The sequence below is a fragment of the Malaclemys terrapin genome, chromosome 25 (assembly GCF_027887155.1).
Source record: "Malaclemys terrapin pileata isolate rMalTer1 chromosome 25, rMalTer1.hap1, whole genome shotgun sequence".
NCBI classification, from domain to species: Eukaryota; Metazoa; Chordata; order Testudines; family Emydidae; genus Malaclemys; species Malaclemys terrapin.
In genome coordinates this window covers 1,958,812-1,979,163 of record NC_071529.1, presented here as the reverse complement: position 1 = coordinate 1,979,163, position 20,352 = coordinate 1,958,812, and the positions used below count along the sequence as shown (strand labels likewise).

Genomic DNA, 20,352 nt, shown 5'->3' with positions numbered 1-20,352 from the left:
TTATTCAGAACTGACTTTAATAATAGCAAGGTTAATGTTTTTATCTTCAGTTTGAGTTTAGCTCTTGTGTAGTTTGAATAACTGAATAAGTTGAATAAAGATGAAACATTTTTACTTACATAATTCAAACTTTTGAAAGTGTCTTGTATAATAAAAAGAGGTTACTTAAATAACAAAATTCTGTTTAGAAATAATTAGTTCCTATATCCTCCCCTCCAACTTTGTTTCCTCCCTGCCCCCCATGAAAACACATTTGTGTTCACTGGCTGTTGGGGCTTATGCTTTCCCTAATGTGTCAAAAATAGAGATTATGATTTCAGGTAAGGAATCTGCAGCAAGAATCAAGTCTTCATGAAAATATCCATTGCAATGAAAAGGTGGAAGAGAAATACAGAAATTGTGACACAGAAGCACAACTGTGCTGTCTATGAGGCTTTAGTGCATCTTTAAGTCTGTTTGTTATGCTGATTATTCCTCCTTCTCCTCTGCCAACCTGCAAGTGCCCCATCTGCTGGTGAACACAGGACTGGCACATGAAGATGACAAGAGCTGTTTGAATTGTAAACATAAGAGAATGACGTTGAATACCAAAATAAGGGGAAACAGAAAGGAAACATGTTATAAGAAACAAGGACTTTCTCGACAGACTTCACGTTTTACAAAGTATTTAGTTATACTAATACATATATATATATATATATGTATTATTTTGCTCATAATAAACATCAAGCCAACATCTGTTTTTTTACTGATTGCGCTAACAGTAGGCATTATTGATTCATTAGCCTTTCTTGCCTTTGGCTGTAAGAACCAGAATTCTAAAACAGCTTCTCCTTAGCACTTTGCAAGCAAAAAATCTCATCTCTTCTGGAGGCAATTTGAACAAACAAGTAAAAAGAGGGGTAAATCAGCAAGGGGTATGAGTTACAGACATGGAACTTGGATCACACACAACTGCAGTGATTCCTTTACGTCTTTTAAGGATGACTTGACAACTTGAAGAGTACTCTGGTAAAATTAAAAGAAGCTTGTATTTTCCCCAGATCTCAGGTAAATGTTTGTAACTTATCAGGCAAATTAAAATTACACACCACAAGTTTTTAATAGGGTTGTGGAGTAGACTAACAAAAAATACTCCGCTCCCAGCCCTAACGGCAGAGTCCAGGGAAGGGTTTTGTGGCCTGCAGCATGCAGGGGGTCAGACCAGATGATCATAATGGTCCCTTCTGACCTTAAAGTCTATGAGTCTATGAGTCTATGAGAAGCATGCTCCAGAGGTAAAAACATTACTGTATTAGGATGTTTATTATGGATGTCGTTTTATATCTTAATACACAGCCAGTCCCAAGCCCAGCTGAAAAAGGAGGAGATTTGGCGTCAGGTTGGCAGTTGGCGCAGAAGTCTGCCACAAACTGCCACTATGGGTATGTCTACACTGCAGTTGAACACCTGAGGCTGGCTGGTGTCAGCTGACTCAGGTTTGTGGAGACTGGGCTGCAGGGCTATAAAATTGCAGTGTAGATCCCCATCGTGGGGTCCCTGAACCCGGACATCTACACTGCAGTTTTACAGACCCACAGCCTCAGCCCCACAAGCCCAAGTTAGCTCACATGGGCCAGCCACAGACGTTTAGCTGCACTGTAGACATCACTCTGAGTCCTCACATTAATCAAGAAAATAAATGGGTATTCTAGAAACAACACTCAGTGCCTCCACCTGAGTGTTGTGGAAAATAGGTGAGGGCTATGGCACAACTTTGGACAAGCGCAATTAAAGAAGTTAGCCCAGAAAACTGAGATCATCCTGGCAATTTGGAATACTGGCATACTTATTGGCCTAGCATGGAGCTGGCAGAGACACTGAAAGAGAAAGAAGTTTCAGATAGCATGCACCCAGGAAACAAATGGAAAGGAAAGACTGTGAATGTACTACTTGTATCCATTTTAAAAAGGCCTCGCTAGATGCACTGCCACTCTACCTAATCTCTTAAATCTCACTCAGATGGAGAGGTAGTTTCACAAACCCAGATGAATACAGAGGTTTTCCGGGGATTAGTCATTTATTATATTTTATTAAAGGAGAAGTAATGAAGTGCATACACTGTACATGCTAATGATTTACAGAGACTATAATGACAATACCTTCTGCTCATACAGCACTTTTCATTCTGAAAGCGCTGTATAGAACAAAACGCCCTATGCAGGTAGACAGATAAGTATTAGCCCCATTTTATAGATGAGGAGATAGACAGATATTAAGTGACTTGCTCATCACACCTCAGTAAATCAGCAGCAGAAACAGGATTAGAAATCAGGACATCCAGACTCCAATCCCATGCTCAAGGCTATGTTACTTCTCTGTACCCAGCCTACTACAGAGTCCCCCTCATACCAGGCTACTCTCAGGAGGTTAATATGCTACTCCTGGGGAAATTTTGTGCCACTGGGCATGTGCAGAATTCATATCCCCCGCAGATTTTTTTTCTCCACAGAAAATACATTCAACTGGAGAGGTGCTGCAGTTATGGCTTTCATCCACTAGGGGCTGCTGTGGCACCAGAACAGAGGGCAGCCAGCTAACCAGCCGTAGCAGTGAGCTACAGAGGAAGGAAGGAAGAGGAGGCTGCATTCCTCACAGTGCCCTGCCCATGGGGCCAGGTGAGGAACATAAGAATGTCCATACTGGGTCAGACCAATGGTCCATCTAGCCCAATATCCCGTCTTCCAACAGTGGCCAATGCCAGGTGCTTCAGAGGGAATGAACAGAACAGATAATCATCAAGTGATCAAGGAGGCACGGGGGGTAGGGGAGGGAACAGGCAGAGTGGGGCACACAGGGCTGCTGGGCTTCAGAAAGGCTAGTGGGGGGGACAGACTGGGGTGGGGGCTGAATGGAGGTGCAGGGCCACACGGGGACTGGCAGAGAGGTGACTGAGTGGAGGTGCAGAGACACATGGTACCTTCCAGTCCTATGAATCTATGGGGATAGGGGCAGATGTGCCGGGATCAGCCAGGGTCTGCATGGGGGAGGCTCCCCAACTCCTTAACGATACCTCCCCCCACCCCATCCCCGGGGTGAAAAACTGTTCTATATTTCTCTCACCCACACCCAACAATCCTCCAGGTTCACTCCCAGGCTTCTTCCCTCTCTCTCTCAGCCCCTCCATTACCACTGCCACCCCCAAGCCTTTGCCCTGCTTCTGAAGGGTGTGGGAAATAAGTTTCTGTATTGTAATTTAAATGAGTTATTACTCAAAGTTCTGTATTAATACGCTTAGCAAGGAATCTGTCAAAAAACATTTCCTGAATCTTTTTTGTCTGTATTGTTACAAAAATACTTCCTGACAGGTATTTTGAAATACATTACCAAATAACTGAAACTGGCATGATTATATTGTGTTATTTTGACAAATAAAAAAATGCAGAATTTGAAAATATTGTGCACAGAATTAAATTTTTTTTTTTTTTTGGGCCACAGAATTCACCCAGGAGTAATATGCATGTTATTTCTGGTATGCTTGGTAGGTCTAGCATTTACCATTTTTCCTCGGTCAACATAAAACAAAAGGAAAATCAATAAAAATATATTAAAGAATGAAGAATCAGAATTAGCCAGTTCTGATGCACAACATATACCTGCCACCCAACAACAGCATTCTGCCAATCCACCAAGTTCTCATACAGCCAAAAAGTGGGCCCAGTTCCAAATTCATCTATTTTCCTTCTGTAGGCAAAGAACAATTTATTTACTTCTGCTCTCTTCCAGGTCCATAGGAGCCAGTCCTGGTTAAGTGAAGGTTTGCAATTTTGGTCTTTACAGTACATTGATAAGGAAAGCCAACAGCCACTGCAGCAGTTTGTCAATCCATTTTTCTATCAAGTTTTGGCCCATGCTGTTTAACAGGCTTTAACTGACACACCTGCGTAAGGAGTTTTATTACCTTTCAATACCTGCAATCTTTAAATCCAGACCAGCAGTCCCCAGACTTTTCAGGGTTGCACCCCCACTTACCCATTCGCGCCCCACCCCCGAGCTGGGAGTGAAAGCCAAGACTATAACAGGGTTCAAAAAAGAACTAGAAAAATTCATGGAGGATAGGTCCATCAATCGCTATTAACCAGGAGGGGCAGGGATGGTGTCCCTAGCCTCTATTTGCCAGAAGCTGGCAATGGGCAGCAGGGGATGGATCACTTGATGATTCCCTGTTCTGTTCATTCCCTCTGGGGCACTTGGTATCGGCCACTGTCGGAAGACAGGATACTGGGATAGATGAACCTTTGGTCTGACCCAGTATGGCCATTCTTATGTTCTTATGCGATGCAGACAGGGATTAGGGGGGCGAAGCTGGAGGTGCAGCTGCGGGTGGGTCTGGGGCCAAGGCCGGGGCCAAAGCCACAGCCAGGCTGCAGTGGGGGCCGGCAGCTGGGCCTGGTTCAGCTCCATTCCCAGCCCCACCCCCAACCTTGGCCCCAGGCCGAGAACAAACCCACAGCCAAGGCTGGGGTTGGGGCCAGGAGCAGGGGCAGGGGCGGGTCTGCAGCCGGGCTGCAGTGAGGACCAGGGCCAGCAGCCAGGCCCATGGCCTGGTGCAGCTCTGCCCCCACTCCCAGCTTCGGCCCAGGAATAGAGCCATGGCCAGGGGTAGGGCCGGGAACAGAGATGGGGCCGATGCTGGGGACGGAGCCAAGTGGCGGGGCCGAGTGGCACTCCCTTCCTACCCCCTGTGGGGGCTGGCCCGGGCATGCCTCACAGTTTGTGGACCTCTGATCCAGACCAAGCTCACCTCCCACTTCCTTCAGCCATTTAATCAGAAATGGAAATTTATACATCAACATTTGTCAGTAATGTGTTCTTCCAGTAATTTGTTAACTACAGGGAAACCCAAATAGCTCACCCTCCAATAATAAGGAGAAACAGTAACTGAACATAGTGGCCTTGGATTTACAAGAATGTTAGAAGTTATTCATTCGAAGAAGTGTTATGAACCTAAAAAGGTTTAATTTAGTCTGGCTGTTTTGCAAACCTATTTAAGATCTCAATAGAGAAATACAATTTTAAATGTATGGGCCATTTAATAAAAGCGGTCTGATCCATCTACATGGTTTACAAAGCTTTTGCAGTCTCTCTGATAAATGTGTACCTTTCCATGGGGCTTTACGCACCACTATTGTAACTTCTGTGACCCAAATGTGAACAGCTACTACCTTCAATTTGACAAGTAAGGATCAAAAGCCCTGTTTATATCTCCCGAACTCCAACAATGGGAATGTGTCACTTTCAAGACCTACTTCTTTCAAAATCTTGCCTTTTAGGCAAATTGCTTAACAACCCTTTCAGATTAGCATAAGAAATTTCAAGAAATTTTTTCCTTTAGCTTCTCTACAGTTGCAGAAGACAGAGGATGTTTCACTTACATAGAAGTCAGTGGTATAAAATAAACAGGTGGTACCTGGACAGGTTCTCCCAAAGTAATAAAGGCCAACTAGGAACCAAACAACGCAATGCAGGGAAGCTGAAATCATTTTATCAGTCCCTGATTTTTCAGATTAACAGGACATTGAGATAGAGACATGGAACTTTCAAGTAGGAAGAAATTTTTTCCCCACTAAAATGGAATGGCCCTGCTAGCCATCGTAGAAGCGTGCCGTATACATGCCAGCACATGCTCATCTGGGATGCAACCCAGATCTTCCATAAAGCACTGGAGCTCTTTTTCGTAATTCATATTGCCTATGTTACAAAGCCAGATTGCTCCAACAGAAACTGTCCCAGAAACTCCTGAAAAGAATTCAGTAGACAGATAAGTCTTTTAAGTAAAAAGTAAATTTCTATTGCTTAGACTGAGGAACATCTTCCATAAGCAAGAGTATGATATATCTCTGGCTGTTCCTCTGTGGTTAGACCATGCCAGTGTAGTGCCCTGATATATCCAGGGCCATTCTGCTTTGATTTAGTAGTAACAGAATGTCAAAATTATTTACCCTAAGGATAAACACACAGGCTGCCGAGTCAAACCACATGTTCTATCTGAACCTCTGGGCAAAGTGCTTTAATTTACCCATAAATATTCTCTAGGTCTCAAAAAGACCTACTTTTGTAGGAGATCTTACATTTTGCAAGGATATACAGCATGTTTATAGGTTCAACAGAGCCACACATTATAACATATCAGGTCTCATTGGACTCTAGCTCAACATTTTATGTAGAAAAGTATAGAAAGAGCTGAATAGAGCTTTTCAAAAATCAAGTAACACTGCAATTCTGTTAAAGCTTTGTGCAGACTCATCACCTTTGTGAGATTACCTTGAAAAGGCTTGGTAAGGAGAGATGGTATTTTATGAACACTAAGCTGAGGTTTATCAGTGCACTAAAGCTAACTTTACCTTCTGTAGGAAGAGGACAATTCTAATAAGCATCTTGGCATGCAGTTCCTCCAAGGTGAAGAGTGTCCGTGGAGTCCGTATGAAAATCTTGGTCTTCCCATAGGCTACATCATGCTGAAACCCACAGCACTCAATCAATTTCTTCACAGCTTCTTTGTCTGAAGAGAGGTCATGGTTTGGCCAAGTAAATTCTGAGACCATCTTGTACCTGGATTAACACAAAAAAATTAAATCTATCATCAACTTCCCATCTGTGCTCCCAAGCCGACCCTTAAACACATTGTAGAGTTTATCTTTTAGATTAAGATTTCTGTTCACTGATGGCTGTAATAATTTAGATATTCTGTGGATGTGACGGGATTCCATGAGAAGTACAAAAAGGAATGAGAGCAGCAGAGTTGAAAGATGGATGATTTTTGGAATACCAGTAAGAACTACCACAGTCACCCCAATAAGAACAGATGCAACATGGCAGAGCCCACCCATAGATCCTTGCAGGATGAGCAAATCCGCTACTCAACTCAAGTTATTTCTTGACTTTCTATTTCAACAGTTTTTAAACATTTGCTAAGAACAAAACCTTTATTTCAACTTACTTTGCAGAAGTCAACTGAAATTGAGCTATGTACTTAATGTTTATTCAGAAAAACTGGACCTTTTTAAAATCCTGCACTCATCTCCTGCCCCTCATTTCTGTACCACTCCCAGACTAGTTTCATTATGCTAGAAAGTGGCAGGCAGCTGTGTGGCACTCTGCGCTCCAAAGCGGTACCCTGGCACCCCTATATTTACCATGGTGATATAATTATGATATGTTTGGTACAAAGTATGCCTTGTGAGGTATCATTTTAAAAGGCTTGATCTGTCGAACATTAATATCCTGTTGGATTGCATGTGCTTTCATTGTATGGGAAGTTATGAAGTTTTGCTATGTGTGTGTTACTGAAATATGTTGTAAAGTTGGGAACACCCACAACCAGCCTTTCAAGTACAACAATGGAGTAGCTGATTATGGTCTATTAAAGGGAGTCCACACTCACAACAACTATCCTAGAAACTGTATACAATGGAGACCTTCTCAGAGATAGCACGTAGACAATAGAGACTGCTTTCAACAAGTATGTTAGCAACAAGGTGGTGGTCAGGGAAAGTGTGGGACCCTTACCGAATGGGGGAGGCAACCTAGTGACAGATGATGTGGAAAAAGCTGAAGTACTCAATGCTTTTTTTGCCTTCGTCTTCACAGACAAGGTCAGCTCCCAGACTGCTGCACTGGGCAGCACAGTATGGGAAGGAGATGAGCAGCCTTCAATGGTGAAAGAACAGGTTAAGGACTATTTAGAAAAGCTGGACATGCACAAGTCCATGGGGCCGGATCTAATGCATCCAAGGGTGCTGAGGGAGTTGGCTGATATGATTGCAGAGCCATTGGCCATTATCTTTGAAAACTCGTGCTGACTGGGGAAGGTCCCGGATGTTTCGAAAAAGGGCAAAAAAGGGAAGAAGGAGAATCCAGGGAACTACAGACCTCAGCCTCACCTCAGTCTTTGGAAAAATCATGGAGCAGGTCCTCAAGGAAACCATTTTGAAGCACTTGGAGGAGAGGGAGGTGATCAGGAACAGTCAACATGGATTCACCAAGAGCAAGTCATGACTGACCAACCTGATTGCCTTCTATGATGAGATAACTGGCTCTGTGGATGAGGGGAAAGCAGTGCACGTGATATACCTTGACTTTAGCAAAGCTTTTGATATGGTCTCCCACAGTATTCTTGCCAGCAAGATAAAGAAGTATGGACTGGATGAAAGGACTAAAAGGTGGATAGAAAGCTGGCTAGATCATCGGGCTCAACAGGTATTGATCAACGGCTCCATGTCTAGTTGGCAGCCTGTATCAAGCAGAGTGCCACAGGGGTTAGTCCTGTGGTCGGTTTTGTTCAACATGTTTATTAATGGTCCGGATGGTGGGATGGATTGCACCTTCAGCAAGTTCGCAGATGACACTAAGCTGGGGAGAGAGGTAGATATGCTGGAGTGTAGGGATAGGGTCCAGAGGGACCTAGACAAATTGGAGAACTGGGCAAAAGAAATCTGAAGAGGTTCAACAAAGACAAGTGCAGAGTCTTGCACTTAGGACGGAAGAATCCCATGCACTGTTACAGACTAGGGATCGAGTGGCTAAGCAGCAGTTCTGCAGAAAAGGACCCGGGGATTACAGCGGACGAAAAGATGATTAGGAGTCAACAGTGTGCTCTTGTTGCCAAGAAGGCTAACGGCATATTGGGTTGCACTAGTAGGAACATGTCCGCAGATCGAGGGAAGTGATTATTCCCCTCTATTCAGCACTGGTGAGGCCACATCTGGAGTACTGCGTCCAGTTTTGGGGGGCCCCCTACAGAAAGGATGTGGAGAAATTGGAGAGAGTCCAGCGGAGAGCAAAAAAAATGATTCGAGGGCTGGGACACATGACTTACGAGGAGAGGCTGAGGGAAGTGGGCTTGTTTAGTCTTCAGAAGAGAAGAGTGAGGGGGGATTTGATAGCAGCCTTCAACTACCTGAAGGGGGGGGAGTTTCCAAAGAGGATGAGCTAAACTGTTCTCAGTGGTGGCAGATGACAGAACAAGAAGCAATGGTCTCAAGTTGCAGTGGGGGAGGTTTAGGTTGGAGATGAGGAAAAACTATTTCACTAGGAGGGTGGTGAAGCACTGGAATGGGTTACCTAGGGAGGTGGTGGAATTAGAGGTTTTTAAGGCCTCACTTGACAAAGCCCTGGGTGGGATGATTTAGTTGGTGTTGGGCCTGCTGTGAGCAGGGCGTTGGACTAGATGACCTTCTGAAGTCTCTTCCAACCCCTAATCTTCTATGATTCTATGCTTGACTCATGTCATTGCAAAGGTTCTTTCCAGGAAGCTGAAAGAAACTACAAAAGAGGGGAAGTGACATCATCACTTGGCCTCTTCTCCCCCCCCACAACTCAACACCTGGAAACACATCTGGAGGACAAAGAGTGAATAGGGGAGGTGGTCCCAGGCTGGAAAGGAGAATCCCAGCCTGTGTATTCAGGAACTAGATCATCTACCAGGGTGAGACACTGCTTGATTCAGATCCTGTCTAGTTTATAGAACTCAGACTGTGGTTTTACTTTTATTTCTTAGGTAACTAACTTTGATCTGTACACTTATTACTTACAATCACTTAAAATCTATCTTTCTGTAGTTAATAAATCTATTTTATATTTTACCTAAAACAGTGCATATTTGTTGAAATGCTTTGGGCAATCTGCTCAGTGTACAAAAGCTGGTGCATTTCCTCTTTCTTTTGCAGAAGTGGCAGACTGGGTAATAAAACGTACAGTGGTTAGGGCAAGATGGTGCTGCTCTGGGGTCCAAGGCTGGGGAGCTGAGGGAATTGGCTGGAGCTTCTCTATTGTTGGTTCATGAGCGGCTGGCAAAAGCATTCATGTAACTCAGTTGGGCGTGTCCCTGACTGTGGATGTCTGTGTAGGTGCAGTACCTGGAGAGGTTTGTGGCTTAGCAACAGCATCACAGTGTGGGAGAGCCCAGGTTAGTAAGCCAGAGGGCTCAGCGGTACCCCAGTTCCAGGTTGCACCCTGGGGAACCAGTCACAAGCTGATCATCAAGTAGGTGGGTGCAAGAACTATCCTCCTTTATCAGGCATTTCATTACTCACTTTTCCAAACTCCCCACACACAAAGAAAAGCAGAAAACAGTTCAGCATTAAACAACTATGAATCAAACAGGAAAATAATAAGATCTGACTCTGCTCTGCCATAAAGTATGCTATATTTGAGAATTGCTGATTGGATAAATAGGTTTTTGCAAGGGAGCAACAATGAATTTTCTGCATATGATTTACAGACTTAATCAATAATGCAATAGGCAATTTCACCATAACAACATTATCCATATTCATGTACTAAAGGAAACACATTCAGCAGTTTTAACTATTTGCCCATTTAAAACCCCATGAACTGAGAAGTCAGAATTCAATCCCAATTTTCTAGGCATGGATTTTTTTCAGTTGGCAAGCTAATTCAGAAATAAATGTTAGATGGACAACCACAAATCTGGTGTCACAACCTTAGAAAACCTTTTTATAGGAAATAGGGTCTAATCTAAAGTTGCTGGGGTTCATTCTATAACAAAAAAGAGAGTACTACACTGACTAAAATAACACTATCCAAAATATATACAATACTGTCACTGTTCTTTTAAAATTAACCTCTGAACAAACTTGACAGCAAAAAACCTGCTGTAGCACATGGTTCGAAGCAGGCCCCAGTATATCAGTGACAGAGGATAATGGAAGGCACAACATGATTGTTTGGTTAAGAGTATGCTAAAGTATAAAAAAGCTGACATTTCAAAAAAAAAAAAATCCCTTACAGTCTCACGATGAAGAGTTTTTGCATTTATATTTGGAAGGGCTCAGAGCTCTCATTCCCAAATAAATCTACATGCAGTACATAAATATTTTACATACACACATACCAAAACACTTTTGTTTGGTTTCAGATCTCTGCTCTCTATTCCCAGTGGAAAAATGTTTCTGCTATAATTAATTCACTGGGATATGAAATGGAAAAATCTTTCACCTCAAGACATTTCACATTAGACGAAAGACAATCAGGGTGACAGAGCAAATCCGCCTTTTATTAAGCAGACCTGATGGGGTCAGACAAGAGGAATAAAATGTCAGATCTAAAACCAGTACAACAAGGTAGGAGGAAGATTTTATGAAAGAGAAATTAAAATCTCCAGAAGAGACAAGGCTGCATCAACAAAAGAGATCCAACATTTAGACATTACAGGTATCAATTTAATGCAGGGCAGTTTTACGCGCTCTCTCTCTCTCTCTTAATACAACAACTGGTAGTATTAACATTGTCAGAATACTGCTGCAGGCTTTCCATCTCTCCAGCAGCATGTGCAGTGGAAGCTCACTAATTCCTTCCCTGAGGCAAAGAGCATGACCCCGATCCCCTAGCAAGTCAAAATCCCAAAACCTTACTGCTAATTATAATGAAGCAGGACCCAGAATAAATCTGCTGCCTGACAGAATAGCTCTTCCCCTCCCCCATGCCTAAAGATCTCAACAGCCTTCAAGGTCATCCATACATTAAACATCCTCCTCTGCACTCCTTTGTTTTTTCTCTCCCCTTCATTTTTAACCTACAGAAGGAAACTGAAAGAAAGGTTGCTTTTTAAAACCTACAATCCTCAGTGGAAGTCTCCTGAAATTCAGACATAATATTTGCTGATAAATTCTGGGTTTGAACACGAAGCAAGAGATTTTTATCACCACAATTCAGTTGGTGGGGTTTCCAGTGTTATTTTCATGCCACACTTAATGTTACTTTAGAAGAGGCATTAGAGCTGGGAATGACAATAACGAAAAGTGTTTGATTATATTCTCAAGAAACCAAGCTTCCCGGCCACCACCTTCCCCAAAAGATACCGAGCCATAAGATTTTTGGCAATTTAGATGTTAAAACCAATAATGCAACACACAAGCATTTAATGACAATGTATTGATTTCAAGATACATTTTACCCCTAAGAATGCCAGTGAAGCCAAGTGAAAACAGATTGACTGTGGGCTGGATCTAAATATGCTTGATCTTACTTTACTGTAAAGTGATAAAGTGGGAGCTTTCCTGAATACAAGTTCTAAGTAAAGAGAATAAGGAGGTCAGGATACGGTATGTTAATTATTGTTTCTCTCGCTTCCGCTAATAAAGTGAGATATCAAGTGTGTTGGAGTGTTTTAAGGCTAAGCAATGCAACAAGGGGTTAAAAGGTCGTACCAGTTGCTATACATGAATCTAATTTTCCAGCCATTAGCTTCATTTTGCTGATTGGATAAATAGACATACAAGAGCTTATCACATATCCACTAAACAATAGCTTCTTGTGCAATCATAAGAGCAGATTTTAATGGATTCCTGATAATGTGCACGTGTGTGAATGAGGGCAGAATCAAGCCCGAAACTTGTATGATGTTGAAAAGTTACAGTTCATGACAAAATTGAAGTTCAGTAAATAGTATTTGTTGAACCATACCCTTTTATTACCCTTCAGTTACTGGAAAAAACTGGTCAAAGCCATATTAGTCATTATGAACAACAGAGCTCTTCCAATTCTTTCTTTCCTACACTTGCCTATGTACAGTTTTTCATTTTTCCCCACACTCAGGGTCAGTTTCTCACTTGCTCAAATAAGTCAAAAACCAAAATCAATTCAATGATCCACCAGCAAGATGATGAAATTCTAGATATGCACAGTACTTGACATACGCTGTAAGAAACCTTAAGGCTTGCCTTCACTACCAGGGTAAGTAGACCTAAGTTACACTACTCCAGCTACGTTATTTACATAGCTGGAGTAGACATAGCCTACATTGACCTACCGCAGTATCTTCACTGCGCTGCATCGATGGGAGATGCTCTCCTGTCGACTTACCTTACTCTTCTCGGCGAGATGGAGTATCGGGGTCGACTGGAGAGCGCTCTGCAGTTGATTTAGCAGGTCTTCATTAGACCCGCTAAATCGACACCCGCTGCATCGATTGCAGCAGTGCCGATCTCCCCAGTAGTGAAGACAAGCCCTTAGCTTAAGCAACATTTCTAGCTACTAAAAACACAGCGCAGCATGCATCAAAAATCATGTTTTCATGGGGTCAAGTCATATCATCGCATTCCTATCCTCCCACCTTCTATTTATAAATTCACTGAGTCCAAAGGTTTCCTTTCTGACCCATGTAATGTCACTCTATATTTGGAAAGTGTTTTTCTCCCCCAGGAAAGGAAACTTTCCATACTTCTCCAAAAATATAAGACAATATTTAGAAGAGAAAACACAAGACATTATTTAATTCTGTGTCTAGGGTTAATTTTTTGTGGGGAGGATATTCATTGTCCATTAACTCTAACCATACTAAGACAGTAACAGAACACTGGTTCAGTCTAACTGGAGTCATGGGGTTTTCATCCCTGCTGTTTATAAAAGGTGGAAAATGGTAGCCCATAAAGAATGCACTCCTCAAGTCTGTGCATCTAACTCTAACCCTTCTGTGACCAACAGTGTTTTATCCAAGCCACTAGTGTGTGCTCAAAAAAGAAACAGTATATGTACACCATTCATGACTAAAGATCACCAGACTAAAGGATTCTATGTTTAAAGATCATAGTGAAGGCAGATCATTAGATTGTGCAGCTCAACTAATAGCCTAGAAAGCCGGCAAACATCTCAACAACAAAAAAAACATGCACTAATTCCCTTCTCACCTGTGAAGAAACTTTTCATATGTTTGGCGGTAGGCAAATCCTGCCCGCCGTACCCTGACATTCTCCAGAAGTCCAAGGTATTCCACCTGATGCCTGCAGCGTTCTTCATCAAACAGCTGTGATGACTTCTTTTCATTGGGCTTAATGCATCGGACATAATATGGCTCCTACGGGGACAAATCAAACAATGACTTGCACAGAGCTAAGAACTTTGTGAAAGATACAATTTACTAAATAAAACACACGAATGCACAATTAAAGTAAGTATGCACTCTCCTAAACAGTTTGTCTTTGAATATGAACACGATATAACATATTAACTGAAATTTTCTCTTCAGTTACAGAAAGGAAACAAGACAAAGCTACCGTCATTGAGGAGCATTTGGAGTAATAAGGTGACCTGGGGGGACATGTTTGCAAGGAATAAGTATAGACAAATTAAGGGGTCCCAGTACAATAATGAGTCACTGGCACAAAGACATGTGTCCTTGAAAAGTATGGAGTCAGATTCCCTCAATTGGTCCAAATGGACCACCTGCACTCCAGAGGACTTTATCCCAAGGGGGAGAGAGTTACGTTTCACCACTCACATTCAAAGCTCCCCCCAGGGGAGCACAACGATAGTTGCCACCATGAGCCCCGTCAAATGAGGCTGCTTCACCACCCACTTTTCAGGGGGTCACCTTGCCCAGCCATAACTTTTCTCTAACAGGCCCTGAGTCTGGCTTACCCATAACCTCTTTGGACCACATCTCAAGCGCCCTTGGTTAATTCTAGCTCAAGCCCATATATGCCATTCAAGCAGCATATAGAGACCATATAGGTTCCACAACTGGCTAGGGAAGAATTCTTCTAGAAGAGAAGATACAAAGAGTCAACTTATGCTGCCCCACCCAGCGCCTGGTAGAGGGCAAACTGGAAGGGGAACCTCTGTAGGGCTGAGTGCCATAGAAACTCTGACCTACACTGGGCTGTAACATAGCCCATAGGCTTCTTGAATAAGGTTGCAGCCAATTAAAGAAGCCTCTGGAGCTGCTCCATGTTACACTGGTAGCCGCATCGGTCTCCAGAATGCCAAGAATCGAAGCAGCATGAAGGTGGCTTTTGCCACGCCCCCTCCAAGCACATGAAAAGATGGGAGTTACCTTGCCAAGTGGGGCATCAGTACTAATGAGGCCAATTCAATTAAGGTGGAAGTGGCCTATTCGCAACAGTTGACAAGAAGGGGTGAATATCATGTGCTGTAAAATATATATATACTGCTTACTGTATTTTTCACTCCATGCATCTGATGAAGTGGGTTTTAGCCCACAAAAGCTTATGCCCAAATAAATTTGTTAGTCTCTAAGGCAGTGGTTCTCAAACTTTTGTACTGGTGACCCCTTTCACATAGCAAGCCTCTGAGTGTGACCCTCCCCCCCTTATAAATTAAAAACACTTTAAAATATATTTAACACCATTATAAATGCTGGAGGCAAAGCGAGGTTTGGGGTGGAGGCTAACAGCTTGCAACCCCTCCTCCCCCATAATAACCTCGCAACCCCCTGAGGGTCCCGACCCCCAATTTGAGAACCCCTGCCACAGGGTCGCCTCGTTGTTTTTGCTGATACAGACTAACACGGCTACCACTCTGAAAACTGTGGAAAAAATCTTTGCCTGAAAACAAATGGATGGCAAATGCCCAGTCTTCGTAATATTTAGCTCACATGTCATCAACAAAGTATTCAGTTACTTATTATCTGGATTAAAAAAATTTTAATTACAAATCAGTGTAATCTTTATTCATGTTTACAGCAGGTTTGGGAGACCTCAGCCTAGATAAATGTCTGAAAAAAGCTATTTTATGTTTGTTCTGTAATTTATGACAATAGGAAAGTTTAATCCATGCTTACCTGAAAGTTACCTTTCCTTAAGAAATAAGGTCCACACAGATTCATTACAATGGGTACTTCAGCCTGCATGAAACCTGGGGGCAGAACCAGCCCCGTGTGCCCTGACTCCTTCTGGAACCGGACTCTCCCATGCCTTGTACACTTCCATAATACATTGTCTACTCCACCTAGCATCGGAGGACTTGGAATCTCTGAGTCCTTGATATTTCAGGTAGAAGGATACAAAAAGGCACCGGATCTCCTCATGGACTCTATGTTGGAGGTAAATTTTCAGAGCCCTTCTAACATCTAAGGTGTGCCACTTCTCCTCAGTGGGATGCTCTGGCCTTGGACACAATGAAGGGAGAATCACTTCTTGGAGGCATGGAAGGAAGAGTTCACCTTTGGGTGAAACGATTCCGGAGTTCTGAGCACTACCTTGTCTCCATGAAATATGCAGTAGGGCTCCTGCATAGAAAGCTCTGCCAACTCCAACACTTATCTGGAGGACGGGATGGCTACCAGAAAACAAGTCTTGATGGACAAATACTGACATCAGTAGTTCACGGGGTTTTTTTGGTCTGGGCTCACATCACAGGTGTCTCATTTGGGAAACAGAGGCCTGCCTGCCTGCTTGGCTAACCGGACCCAAGGGCTACCTTGGGTTTCTGTGTCAGAGAATCCAGAGATTCTGCAAACACCATGCTACTATAGGCAGACACCCGATGAGCAATGGTGCTGCCCAGAAGCTGCGACTGGACAAAAGGGGATGGATCACCTGGTAAATTGCCCTGCTCTGATCATTCCCTCTGAAGCACCTGGCACTGGCCACAGTTGGAAGACAAGATCCTGGGCTAGATGGACCATAGTCTGACCCACCATGGCCGTTCTTATGCCCACTGCATGATTTCCATCGCTTCAGCGTATAGCACTGGGCTTCTTGTTCACTACTGGTTGTTCACTTATGCGACTACAGTCATGTTGTCTGACTGACTGAGGATGTGATTCCCCTCTAGGCTGGGCTAGAACCTTTGCAGCATCAGCTTGGCTGCTCTTAGTTATAGGAAGGTTACACTGTGGGCTCTTTCCTCTGAGTTCCAGACGTCTTGAGCTGCATGAAATCCCAAATGTGCTCCCCATCCCTTGAAGCTGGCATTGATTGTGAAGATAAGGAGGTCTAGAAGGCATTGGGTGTCCTTTTATGGACATGGCCTTGGGCTGACCACCATTTAAAAGAGTTGATTACCTGTGCCAGAACCTTCACTTGATATGTTCCCAGGAATGGACCTTAAAGATGAAGCCGTGAAGGTGCCTGTTGTCTGACTGCACTCATGGAGTGATCCCTTTGCACAGTACTAGGAGGCCAAGTACTTGCAGGCTCAATGCTAAAGTGGGTTTCTTGCAGTTCCAGAACAATGCAAGGAGGTCCTGAATCTTTTGGAACCTCTCTAGAATTGGATGTATCCTTGCTATCAAGGTGTCCATGGAAATGGGTAAGGAGACTGTCTGCCCAGAAGAGCCTGCCTCTCCAATCCTGCCTGCATCCCTTCCTGCATAAGAGAGGGTGGCTGAAGTGACCGGGCTACATCTTCCCCCAGAGACAGCTAAGCTCCCCAGCAGGACACAGACCCCTCCTTTTACCTCTGGCTTTTCTCACCTAGCTTTCCCTGAAGACTGCTGGGATATCAAACACAGCAAACACCTCTAAAGGGGGAGCAGTGATAAGGGGACAACTTCCTTCGAAAGTTCAAACACAGCCACAGGACCCAGATGGGAATGGGAATTGGAATTGTTAGCCTGAAAACTGGAGATAAAGTTTGGAATTTCCCTCAAGGCAGCTCTGCAACAGGGAAGCTTGGCCAAGCCACCAGCAGGCAGAAAAAACTGGAAGGATTTTCAGGAGGCAGGCATTCTCCTGCTGCCGGTCACTGCCAGGGCTGGGTTGGCTCCCAAGCTGCATAAGGCTGAAGTACTCATTGTGATGGATCTGGGGACCTGAGCACAATGAAGAATGAGTTGGTTTAAATCCAGTTCCAACATCATAGATTTCCACAGCACAAAGGTCAAAACTGGCAGTAACTAACATCCTTGTTATGAGAGGCATCAAGGATGGAATGGGCCATGGAGACCAATAGTGGCTCTTCCAGGTCCAAGTTGAAGCACATTGGCAGGGTACTGCTGGGACAGGTACTGCCCTGTTTTACCAAGTCTGTGAACAAGGGACACTGGTCTCCAGTGCTGTCAAGTATACCCTTCACAGCATTTTGAGATCTTACACACCATTGGAGTTTATCTCGCTTAAACTTACATTTATTTAAATGTTCTACAGTGGAGAAATCCAAAAAGGTCTACATGAGAGAGAGACACTCCTAAACCTGTCTTGGGATCTCTCTTTATAGCATCAGGATAATGCCTTCATTTTGGATTTTTTGGATTTCATTTTGTTTCAAAGTTTAATGCTTTTTCAAAGTAGTTTTTGTACTTCATAATGGTCTGTAATTAACATCCCGGTACCATAGATACTAGGGTAAACTGCAGTGGATACTTCAACATTAACATTACTGCCAACTTGATTTTTATAGGGGTACATATCTGGTTCCCATTGCTGTGGTATCTGAGCCCCTCACACTGTCTTTAGTGCATTTATCCTCTGTGAAGTGGGGAGGAACTATTCTCTCTGTTTTACAGATGGGAAACTGAGGCACAAAGACACTAAGTGACTTGCCCAGTTTACACAGGTAGTCTGCATCAGAGCAGGGAATTGAAACAATCTCAAGTCCTAGCACTCTAACCAGTGGATCAGCCTTTCTGTGTATGAAAGTTTCAAAACTAGAGGTGAAGAAATGAAGAAAGTGTCTCTTCTATGGTTTGCAGCTAATTACCCGAGACATGCTTAGACACTCCAAAAAAGGTGCATAAGGGAAACATTTGTGCTAGATTAGTCACAGTGATGGAATTATAAACATACTAGAGAGGAAACCTGTCAAAGTGAATTCAAGGGAAAGCAAAGAGTGGAGAGGAGGGAAAAAAAAATCATATGGAGAGGCTGGAATAAAGGAGGGGTCTCAAAAGAGCAGTCAGCCCCAGAATAGCTCATCATTCATCGTAATGTCAGCCAGAGCAGTACAAGCCCTAGTGTTTTTAAAAGGAAAGGAAGAACCCAAGTGATCAGTCAAACAAGACCAAATACTCAAGAGGAAAGCATGGGAAGATAACATTTGTCAAGCACACACCTTTACGTGACAGCTACATAAATCAGCCTATAGACATTTTAAAAAGATGCATTTGAAGACACCTCTCCATATCTTTCATTTCCCTTTTTCCAGTGCAATAAAAGTATGTTTAACAATCCTACACTTCTGTCCCTGGATTCTCTTAGTACAAGTTTGGAAGGGGACAGTAGATTAAGTATTTAATCTGCCATAATAAGAAGAGCCATCTCTAGATTCAGTGCTTCAAAAATATGTTTAATTGAATCTCAACAAAATAGGCAAACATGCAGAACCGAACATCTTTTTGAATTAGGAGCCTTAGCTATCCAACCAGTAGACTTTTCGCAAAGGTTGGTGTGAGGTTTTACAGGTACGTTTTACAATTGGGAAAAATGAAATTGATTGTGTATTTTATGTATCATGGTAGATTTGATAGAATTTTCTGTTAAAATTAATTCAGTGTTTACAGATAGCTCTTCCATAGTACATGATAAACACTTCTAAAATAGGTTTCAGAGTAGCAGCCGTGTTAGTCTGTATCCGCAAAAAGAAGAACAGGAGTACTTGTTAGTCTCTAAGGTGCCACAAGTACTCCTGTACTTCTAAAATACTTATTCCTATAGCAACTGCCATCTGCTACTCAAAGCCACTAATAGAATTCAAACGGTCTATTCTTCCCACACTTACTCTTCTGTTGTCTGAACACCTGACTTCAAGCCCTGTGTTTAAGCCATAAGTCCTTCCCTTTCCTTCCAAAAATTTCAGAATTCCAGTTTTCATTAAGAAAAGAAAAACAGGATTCAACTAGAATATCTGTGGAACAATTAAACTCATCTTTGAAAAAGAGTGTCCATTTAAGCATATTAGAAAGTTCTAATATCTATTAGAGCCTGGGCTCTCAAACAGGGGGTCGGAACCCCTCAGGGGGTTGCGAGGTTATCACGAGGGATGGGTGGGGGAGGCGCGAGCTGTCAGCCTCCACCCCAAATCAATTTTGCCTCCTGCATTTATAATGGTGTTAAATATATTTTAAAGTGTTTTTAATTTTTAAGGGGGGGTCACACTCAGACTTGCTATGTGAAAGGGGTCACCAGTACAAAAGTTTGAGAACCACTGTATTAGAGTTTTGCTTGAATTGATACAGGTTTTGTCTCTAAAACGACCATATTAAAAAAAAATCATACAAGGTTAGTAATTACTAACAAGCGTAATTTGAACACACTTTTGCCCATTCAGTTATGTTCTCTTATTTTTTTCTTGGCAGTAGCTAATTTCTTATATGACACCAGTATCACTGCTGCAAGAAAACTGTCCATTATTTGTCACAATTAGCAATTACTCTTTGGGTGAAGAGTTAAATACTTTCTAAAAGTTTCCCTTTTTTTTGTTCGTTGTTGTTGTTTTTCTTCTTCCATCCGATCAGTCTGGTTTGAGTGAAGAGTGCCACTTAGGCAGCAAGCCATGTGATGGAATGCAACAAGGTGCTTTTCTTATGAAGCCCAGGACTGTTTCAACCACAGCAGTGCCTGCAGACCTTTCAAACCATAGCACCGGAGGAAGCATCTTTAAGTCAGAAAAGTG

General features: G+C 42.9%; 1 protein-coding gene across 2 annotated transcripts in view; it reads right to left on the bottom strand.

The window, feature by feature from the left end:
• MYO1D (myosin ID) overlaps positions 1 to 20,352 on the bottom strand; it is a 373,562-nt gene that overhangs the window by 196,887 nt on the left and 156,323 nt on the right. For both annotated transcript variants that reach the window (XM_054014216.1, XM_054014217.1), the window contains exons 15-16: positions 13,689 to 13,855; positions 6,384 to 6,591 (exon numbers count right to left, since the gene is read on the bottom strand). In XM_054014216.1, the coding sequence (XP_053870191.1) occupies positions 6,384 to 6,591; positions 13,689 to 13,855 (375 nt within the window). The remainder of the gene's footprint in view (positions 1 to 6,383; positions 6,592 to 13,688; positions 13,856 to 20,352) is intronic.